General features: G+C 40.4%; 1 protein-coding gene across 1 annotated transcript; it reads right to left on the bottom strand.

Annotated features, from left to right (window-relative positions):
• Window positions 1–3,945: 3,945 nt before the first annotated feature.
• On the bottom strand, window positions 3,946–4,800 carry LOC143023429 (uncharacterized). The gene has a single exon (XM_076181949.1). It carries the CDS (start codon window positions 4,798–4,800, stop codon window positions 3,946–3,948), a length of 855 nt encoding a protein of 284 aa, XP_076038064.1.
• Between the last annotated feature and the right edge of the window lie 6,112 nt (window positions 4,801–10,912).

Genomic DNA, 10,912 nt, shown 5'->3' with positions numbered 1-10,912 from the left:
GCCATTTTTTTATGCCAATATTTTGTTTTTTACTCAATAGATGGCTCGTGGTCTTTCTAGATTTTGGCGGTATTCTAAAGCTTGCTGTGGCTATGTCAAATTGTTGAAGTGCTCATCTCCATTTTTCTTCAATATTTTCTTGCAGAATGCCTGGAAGAGGTGCAGCCAACGCTTGAAAGCTTGTGACTCTATCAGTGACCAAGAAACTTGAACTTATTCGTAAATTAGGAGCTGGAGCTGCTGCAGTGAAGTGTTTGTGAAGAGTATAGAGTGAAGAAACAAACTGAGTCAGACATTTGGAAAGCTAAAGATAAACTCCTAGCCTTTTCTTTAAAGTACAATGTGACTGAAGGCTATGAAAATTCTTCTCTTGGAAATAGAAAAAGGATGCGAGTTTCTAAGGATGGAAATTTGGAAGAAGCAGTAATGAAATGGTTTGTGCAGCAACAATCATGGGTAGAGGTCAAAACAACAACACTGGCCAACGCATGGAAAAAACTTTTGAAAGATACTGATAATGAGTACGACTTTGAAGGTTTTGAGCCAAATTAATTTCATCATCTTAAAAAAGCAGGGGAACATGTTTCTTTGGATGATGTAAGAGAGTGGCCAGAAGAAACAGAAGGTGACCCTGGCCATCATGCTATGACAGATGAAGAAATAGCCAAAGAAGTTCTTAAAGGTGACACAGTACAAGAGGAAGATGATGAAGGAAATGATTCAGATGTTTGAATTCCCAAGCTTTCAGTGGTTCGAGGAACCCTTGACACTATCTTAGCATACATTGATTTAACTGCAGACAAGGAAAGCAACCAGTATTACCCACATTTAAGACCTTTGAGGGATATGATCATTTGGATACAACACAGACAAGTAAAAAAGAATAAAAAAATTTCAAGCCAGTTGTTTCAGCTACAGAGTCAGAAGTCTCCTCACGCATCAACCAGCTTTCAGTCTCCTGACTCTCCTCAACCATCTACGAGTGGACTTCACTCTTCTGATGAGTAATTGTTTTGTATAAAACTGTTTTTGAATTGTTCTTTCTTTCTGTTCTTATTCTTTAATGTATATACATAGCAAAAAAAAAAGTACGAATTTGCAATGTTTATTTTTAATTTTGCTATTTACAGAAGTATTTCTTCATTTGTTCTTTAATGCATAAATACAGTAAATGTAAGAATTTAATGCTCAATGCATAAATAAATAATTATTTCATAAATAAAATCTCCATGAAGTGATAACCATTCATTTCATTTATGTCTTATGTTTATTTGTTTATGCTTTGCGATGAGCTGTATGGTCTCACTCCACCTTACAAACTGACGACAGCCTTTGTCATGTTTTGGTTTTCATAAAAACAAAAACAAGATAAAACAAATAAATCTGATTTACAGTGTACAGTGTTTGCATGTTATGAAGGTAAGGTATAACAAAATAGCCTAGGTAATAACAACCGATATCTATAGAGGTAATTCTATTTGAGTCTTTCATTTGTTTACTAGGCTAGGCTAGCCTAGGGGCTAGGGGCCACCTGTTAAGTCGGACACCCTTCCCCCCCATGTAGTCCAACTTAACGAGGGTCTACTGTATATATATATTAGGGGAGACGGGGTTCCATGGCGGGGCATGACAATAAGTTGGAAGCTGGGGTCCGTCAACGAGAGAAAACTGCTGCACGTGGTGGACGTGAACAGTCGCCGATGGCAGAGGAGACCGTGGAATTGGAGTCCTCCTCGTTCGCATCCTCCAGTCCGTCCCTCCTTGACCTCCTCATCTGGTGATGAAGGGGGTCTATCTTCAAAACCCTAAGAGGAGTTCGTGAAAAGACAGACAGAGGCTACTACTTTATTTTATATATATATATATATATATATGTATAATATATTATATATATAATATATATATATAAAATGTTGTATATATATACATATATAATATATATAGTGTATATATATATACACAATATATATACATATATATATATATATACACACAATATATATATACATATATATATATATATTGTGATGGCCCACCATCCTCTGTGTATTTAAAATGTCTATGTATAATATTCTGTATAACTATGTATGTACTGTAAATTGTTGATATAGGTGTGGCTTCCCTACTCTCCTCCCCTTCGATCCCCACCTTACTACTCATCTGAAAGACCCAGACTAGTTCTGTCCAGTTCATCCTTCTCCTTCCTCCCATCCTCATCAACACTATATATATGGCGTCCGCCGGCTTCCAGACGGACTTTTTTTTTCGTTGGTTATTGAGACGTAGCTTCCCTCCCACATCGCTTTTCGCTATATCCAATCCCGTTGTGTTCACACGTAACTAAACTGTATTCTCATGACTTAGTTTTGGTTCAGGTTGAGGAATTATTTGTATTATCAAACGTTACAAATTGTCTATTGATTAATTTTTTGTTGTAAAGATATTATATTTGTTTTGTTGACTTTTGGTTATAAATTAAATTAGTTATTTATGTTACCTTCCGTTTGGATTTGCCTTAACCACATCAAGGCCACAAAGTACAAACCCCTCCTAGACAGAAAGTCCTTTTATCATTGCGGAAGGCATAACAATATATCATAAATATATATATATATGTATATATATGCAAAGATCTGGAGTCTGGGATCCATGTTGAAAGGGGAGAAGCATAAACACCAGACTCAAAGTGGGAAGTTTAATGCCCGACGTTTTGGTCCTAGTCCTAGGACTGTCTTCAGGGGTGTGAAAATATACAGTGCTCAAATGAGCTTATTATACTGTCTGTGGTTGAAATTGGGAGAGGTATTCCGTACTGCCAAAGCTGTCCGAGCCCCCCTCCTCTTCCAGTCGCTACGAGTACTGGACAACTGGACCACCTTACATACCCAATTGTGCATACTTTTAATTTTACAAAGAATAAATACAATAAAAATAAAATACAATAAAGTAAAATACAATACAATGCAATAAAATTGAATGTGATAAATTAAAATGCCACTTGTGCAACAATTGAAAGTGCACCTGAAGGAAATAAATTTAATATAATAAAATACAATAAAGTTAAATAAAATGCAATAAAATAAAATGCCACTTGTGCAACAATTGAAAGTGCACTACGCACTTACACACAAAGGAAATAAATTAAAACTTGTTCACATGCACTGTGACTTTTGTTCACCTTGTCCTCTCTCGCTCACATAGTTTAAAATGAAGCCACTTTATGTTGCTTTTGTCTTTGTATTTTAAGCGCCCAGGTATATTGGATTTAAATCTATGCACCTGTTTATGCTAACTTCTTTGGTCGTCCATGCTTCTAAGAATAGTCTCCTTTCTTTGAATTGTCTCTATGTACCACTGTGGCTCCTTCCCAGTCAATGTTGTGTTGTGATTCATTCATGTGTTTATAGTGCTGAGGCTGCATCTTTCCATTTAACTGCCTGCTTATGTTCTTCAATTCTAGTGGCGAGTTTCTCCTATTTAATCTGCATCACAATCCAAACAGCCAATGCAGTACACTACACCTGCCTACTGGGTGGCTGCTTCTGTGTCCTTGACCCTGGTGAGGTTGTGATGTAGTGTTTTGCATGGTTTATGTGCTACCTGTATGTTCTTGTCCCTGAGTATCCTGGCTGTTACCTCTGATACACCTTTAATGTATGGAATTGTGAGCCTGTGTCCTGTGTGAGGGGATTGTGTCTTGGTGCATCGTGTCCTCATCCATTTCCGTACGGTCCGATTCGGATAACAGTTGGCTTGGGAAACGTCACATAGGTGCCTTTTCTCGGCCTTCACCGCATCTGTCATGGAGCAGATCTTGTCTGCTTGGTTCCATAATGTATGGATTAGGCTTCTCTTGTGGCAGTCCGGGTGGTAACTGCCATAGTCTAGAAGTCTGTCTGCGTGTGTGGGCTTTCTGTATATGCTGGTCTCAAGGTGGTCTCCTTCTCATGAAACTAGGATGTCCAGGAATGGAAGCACCCCATTAATTTCCAATTCCATGGAGAACTGGATGGCCGGTTCTAAGCTATTGAGCCTAGTGAAGAAAGGGTCGATGTCTTTGTCTTGCATTACAGTGAAAAGGTCATCAACATACCTCACCCATAATTTCAGGGGCGGGGGTACTGTCCTCAGAAGTTCTGCCTCAAACTGCTGCATGACAACTTCAGCCACTACTACTGAAATAGGCGAGCCCATGGGAATGCCTTTTCGTTGGTGGTATATGTGCTCCCTCAAGCGAAAGTAAGTTGAATCAAGGCACATAGAGATAAGCCCCATGAGCTCTGTCGAGGATAGTATCTGGTTCTCTAGAAGACCTAAGGTCTCTTCCATGGTTTTGGATAATGTCCTTTTGGCCAGGCCTTGAGGAATCAAGGTGAACATGGATTGGACATCAAAGGAAACCATGACATCTCCTTGGTCGAGTTTAACCCCTTTTATTCTATTGACGAAGTCTTCTGAATTCAGCAGCATATGGGAAGAATTTGTCACTAGGGGTCTGAGACGTTTGGAAAGATTTGCAGCCCAGTTATAAGTAGGGGATTCTCTGAAGGCTATGATGGGTCTTAAGGGGATGTTGTCTTTGTGCATTTTTGGAAGTCCATAGAATTTTGGAATTATGGAATCTCCTGGTCTCATCTTTCTCCAGTCATTTTCGGTGATCAGATGTTTATCTTTCAGTTCCTTCAGTTCATGCTCTACCTTCATCTGTAATTTCTTGGTAGGGTCATGAAGAATGATGGTGTACGTTTGGGAGTCTTGTAGGAGTGACAAGGCTTTCTGGTGGTATTCAGCCTTGTCCATCACAACCGTGGATCTGCCCTTGTCGCTTGAAATTATCGCTACAGAATTGTTTTGTATTTTACTTTATTGTATTTTATTTTTATTGTATTGTATTTATTCTTTGTAAAATTAAATGTATGCACAATAGGGTATGTAAGGTGGTCCAGTCGTCCAGTACTCGTAGCGATTGGAAGAGGAGGGGGGCCCGGACAGCTTTGGCAGTGCGGAATACCTCTCCCAATTCCAACCACAGGCAGTATAATAAGCTCATTTGAGCACTGAATATTTACACACCCCTGAAGACAGTCCTAGGACTAGGACCAAAATGTTGGGCATTAAAGTTTCCACTTTGACTCTGGTGTTTATACTTCTCCCCTTTCAATATATATATATATATATATATATATATATATATATATGAGGTCTGTTAAAAAAAAATGTGTACTGAATTGTGCAGCTCCAGTTGGTTCCAGGGGAATCCACTTGGTGTAGCAAGGTTTGCACAGATCAGCTGATTACGACGCCATTTCCTGATTGTAGATATCTTTATTTGTGTATTAGTTATCTAGTTTTTAGTGAAGTGCAATTTTTCCTTTTTGAAACAAAGGTCCAATCATCCCAGTGGATGAAACATCCCCTGGGTCCAAAAAAATTCGGCAAGTTCGATCCAAGGTCAAGGTCATGCTGACAGTTTTCATCAATGCTAAGGGTGTTGTTCACCATGAGTACCTCCCCGAAGGCTCCACAGTGAAACAGACTTACTACACTGAAGTTCTGAAACATCTGAAGGATGCCATCCATCGCAAATGGCCAGAAATGTGGAGGAGTGGTGACTGGTTTTTCCATCATGACAACGCTCCAGCCCATTCCCTCAGAACTCATGAGTTTTTGGCCAAACACTCGATCACTGTTCTTCCCCCACCCCCCTACTCACCTGACCTTGCTCCTTGCAATTTTTTCTTGTTCCCCAAACTCAAAAGACCCTTGAAAGGAAGAAGATTTGAGATGATTCCCAAGATTAAGGCTAATGCAATGAAGGACCTGACATTAAAAAAGCATACCAGGACTGTTTCAACAAGTGGAAATACCGTTATGATAAGTGCATACATTGGGGAGGAGAGTACTTTGAAGGGGACCCAGATCTATAACTTCTAAATAAACTACATTTTGCTTTATGACGTCAGTCAATTTTTTTTTTTTAACAGACCTCATAGACCGCATTTCTGGAAAGGATAAATCTGGCACAGAGAAAAAAATCTTAATTGACTTGTTTAAACCCCTGAGTGGGGCCGAAGTGTTATTGCGAGTGAGTACACGTGTTTAAGTGTCCCCAGCTCAAGAGCTTGTAATCGGCGCCGTAAATAGTGCATACACGTGAAAATTTACGACATGGCGCCAGGGATGACCGGTATGCTTTTAACCATGCTGGGAGCGGTCTTACTGATTAACGTAGCTACAAGTGGTCATCCTTCATACGTTGCAGTGGGAATTCCTGGCTACCCTCCGCTCCTCTCTAACACTGGGGTGAGAGACAGAAGCTCTAAGATCTCTCTTAACCACCATACTCTGTGTCAGTTCCTTCCCCCGCCTACCCCAACAACAGAAGTCAGAAAATGGCGTCGGATTCGATTAGCCAAGCATAGGGGAAGTTCTCATATAACACCGAAGAGAAAAACCAACACTTCCAAGCTTCTGGTGTCCTACGCCCTCCTCCTCTGTGGGGATGTACATCCCTGTCCTGGACCAACTGCAACCAGAGTCCCACAACACCCATGTGTAAGCTGTCTAAAAGGAGTCCGTCGCAATAGCAGAGCCATCAGCTGCAAATCATGTGGGAAATGGACTCACATCAAGTGCTGTGGAATTTCTCTCGAGACCTACAAAGCTGCCTTGGTGAATGAGGACATTCTCCGCTTCACTTGCATTGGGTGTACACTCAATGAACTACCAGGAGCCCCCTTGTCCGACGGTGAGGTTGACCCTTCACCTGTTAACCCCGATCGCTGTGCCTTCCCCCAGTCAACACCTGGGGGTGATTTCAGCTGCTTCAACAAGCAGGGCCTCCACTTCGTGCACTTAAATGCCAGAAGCCTTCTACCTAAGATAGACGAATTCCGACTACTTGCGCGGCGAACCAAGGCAGCAGTCATCGGCGTCACCGAAACTTGGCTAGACAGTACCATCTCCGACTCGGAAATTGCGATTCCGGGTTATAGTATTGTGCGTAATGATAGAAAGAGGACCAGAGGAGGGGTATGTACTTACATATGTAACGACTTAGCATTCAACCCCCGTACAGACCTTATTAGTAACGATGGGCTCGAAGCTGTGTGGATAGAAATATTGTTACCCAAATCGCATCCCATCTTATGCGGGGTCTGTTACAGACCACCAAAACAGATGTCCTTCTATAGCATATTAGAATCCACCTGTTCCAATCGAGTCAATATGCATGACCTAGAAATTATTATCCTAGGTGATTTTAATACGAATCTGGCAAGTACAAATAATAACCTTATTAAGGCAATGAGAAACTTGCTAATATCTCCTGGCCTGACACAACTGATTGACGAGCCCACTAGAATAACAGACACATCTAGGTCCATCATAGATCTTATCCTGGTCTCCGATCGTAACAAGATAACGCAGTCTGGTGCTTGTGATTATGGTCTTAGTGACCACAAGCTCATATATTGTACTAGGAAAGCTAGGAAGACAATTTTCAACAAGCACAACACAGTGAAGCTTCGTTCCATGAAGCATTACTCACGAGAACAGTTTGTAGATGAACTGGGTAGGACAGACTGGTCGCCAGTTCTAAATTGTACCGATGTTTATAAGGCTTGGTCTAATTTTAAGTACACATTTCTTACTATTATAGATAGAGTAGCGCCTCTCAAAGAGATACGAATAAAACAGAGGACGGAGCCATGGATGACTAATGAAATACTGGATTTAATTAGAGATAGAGACTATTGCCAGATTTAGGAAAAGTGGAAATCAGGAGGACTATAATGGCTTTCTGTACTATAAGAATCAGGTGAATTATTGGAAGGATAAAGCCAAAGCTGATTATTGTACTAAGATGGTGCACCAGAACAAACACGATCCAAGGAAGCTTTGGCAAACACTGAAGACCCTAGAAGTTCACACAAAGCCTAGTAACAAAGTAGACAGGATAGGACTCATGATAAATGGTGAGCTCAACTCTGATAGGAACACCATAGCCAATCACTTCAACACCTTTTTCACAACCATTGCCACAAAACTAGTTAAATCCCTCCCTACAGGTTCTGGGAAGTTTGGGCTGAGGTACATTCAGGAGTATTATAAGGACAAGTCCTCAAAGTGTTTCAAACTGCATAAGACCACTCAAAAAGAAGTGTTTAAATTACTGGCTAGCATAAGTGCCAATAAGGCTACAGGGTTAGATGACATTCCTGCGAGGTTTGTTAAGGATGGAGCCTCAATTATTACTCCCCCAATAACCCACATAATAAATTTGTCTATTGGTTCAGGATTTATCCCAAGCAACATGAAAAGGGCTCGGGTAACACCTCTTTACAAGAAAAACGCAAAAACTGAGGCAGGTAATTACAGGCCTGTTTCAATTCTAGGTATTATTTCGAAGGTCTTGGAACGTACCATATACAACCAGTTAGATACCTACCTCAAGGAACGTAATCTACTATACGGTATGCAATCTGGTTTTAGAACGAACTACTCAACAGACACCAGCTTAATATACCTTTACGATCTGATAAAACAGGAATGCGACAGAGGTAATTACACGGGTTTAGTCTTGTTGGATCTTCAAAAGGCCTTTGATACAGTGGACCATGATATTCTATTAAAAAAACTTCAGGCATTAGGTGTGGCGAATATTGGCTGGTTCAAGTCCTACCTTACAGGTCGCAATCAACTAATACAGGTAAATGAAGCCCGCTCAGATGACAGAGAGATAACTTGTGGTGTACCACAAGGTTCAATTCTAGGACCGCTGCTGTTCCTGATCTATATTAACAACATGCCAGGTGCGGTGAACTGTAAGTTACTGCTATTTGCAGATGACTCCGCTCTAATTGTCTCAGGTAGGGACCCGGTTGAAGTAGAGGAGAAACTGAGTGTCGAACTGTCATCGGTCCAGGACTGGCTCATAGATAATAGGCTGTCCTTACACCTCGGTAAAACGGAAAGTATTGTCTTCGCATCCAAACCCAACCTCAGGAAACGCAGCGATGTACAGGTCTTAGAGTCAAAACAAGAAGTAACCTATCTTGGAATACCCTTAGATCAGTCCCTCTCAGGGAATGCTATAACAGATAAGATTGTTTCCAAGTGTTCACATAAAGTCAAATTTTTGTACAGAAAAGCCAGAAATTTTGATCTGGAAACAAAGAAGCTTCTGGTCTCAGCCCTGTTACAACATCACTTCGATTACGCTTGTAGCTCTTGGTACAGTAGTCTGAGCAGAAAAAAACAGTCCCGGCTACAGGTTACACAGAATAAGATAATTAGATTCATACTAAACCTACCTCAACGTAGTCATATTGGTATTGAAGAATTTAGCAAGATAGGAATGTTACCAGTAAAATATCGTGTCCAGCAGCTGAAACTAAACCAGGTTTACAATGTCATTCATAATTCTGCTCCCTCATATGTGAGCTGTAATTTTACATTATCGGCTGAGAACCGAACCCGGAACAGTCAAGAGTCTCTTATCGTACCTCATGCAGGTCCCTTCACCAAAAACAGTTTTCACTTCACAGGTGCTCAACTATGGAACTCACTACCTGTGTCCATTAAGAAGACAAATAGCAAGGTTACCTTCAAGAAAAAAGTCAAGGGTTACTATATGTCTCAGCTATGGACAGAGAACAGCCTTGACTTTGTGTACTACTAGCTTAGTGAGGGATACCTGAATCCATGAGTAATACCATCCATATCTGCGTTCACTCATAACTGTTTCTGACCTCCCCTCCCCCCCTTTTTTTCAGAAGTTTAGTTAAGCATAACAATGATTGATGTTTACAAATTGGTTTCCACCTTTGTTTTGCCAGTCATAATATGGCATATGCCTCAGGTAGGTTCCAAGAACAGTTATGATCTGACCTCTTTCCTCATTCTCCTTGTTGTTTTACTCATTTGAGTACTGGTCCCCTGTACCCTACCTCTGGTGCTTCAGGTTATAATGTACTACTCATAGTAATTGCCCACTCCGTCCTGAGATTCAGATAAAATGTTAGATTTAATTAATAGGTAACCCTAGCTGCAGTGTAGGATTCACTATAACTACATGTTGTTACAGATGTTGAATATTGTAGTATATCAGTAATGGTCCTACTCTGATATAGTACTCACTCATACATGTTGATACAGATGTAGAAAAATGCAATATATTATTAATGGTACTACTCCGATATAGTACTCACTCATACTGTTTTGTTACAATTTAACATTATTTTGTTGTTCCTTTGATGAATGCAAGGTTCCCTTTGGATGGTGCTCAAATATTCGGACTCAATGTTCCTATGTGTACAAACATTTCAGTAATATTAGCAAATCTATAAAAATGTTTACGTGTCATATGTGTACTGACTGGTATTACTCATGAGTGTCTCTGGTCCCCTCAACCCCCTATGTATGTTTGTCCGTGTGACTTAATGTACAAAAATTACCTGATGAGGACCACAATGGAAATAAGCGTTCATGCTTTTTGTGTTATCCTCGGCAATTTACATTTATTATTTCGAACTATGTGTTCTTGTCATTATTTGCACTTCATGTACATTGATTTATTGCCAAATAAAGTCTGTCTGTCTGTCTGCTGTTAATAGTGAAACCTGACATAATATGAATTGTGGAGACAAAATTAAAAGGTCCACTATCATCAAATACTGTAGGACAAGGTCTATACAACCATTAACCCGCACAGTGCCAGCGACGCATATATGCGTCGGCAAGTAGTGTATCCCGTAGTGCCAGCGACGCATATATACGTCGGCAACTTAAAAAATTCATAACTCGAAAACTAATCAATTTGGAAACAAACTATAAACAGAGACAGATCCGCCAACTCTTCACATACATGCCCTCAGGCTAGACACCTCCCAAGTCCCCCCCCCCCCGCGTG

Source organism: Oratosquilla oratoria, unplaced genomic scaffold, assembly GCF_046742065.1.
Source record: "Oratosquilla oratoria isolate Oo_2021 unplaced genomic scaffold, ASM4674206v1 SCAFFOLD47, whole genome shotgun sequence".
NCBI lineage: Eukaryota > Metazoa > Arthropoda > Malacostraca > Stomatopoda > Squillidae > Oratosquilla > Oratosquilla oratoria.
The sequence above is the reverse complement of the archived record's forward strand: the minus strand, read 5'-3'. Positions and strand labels throughout refer to the sequence as shown.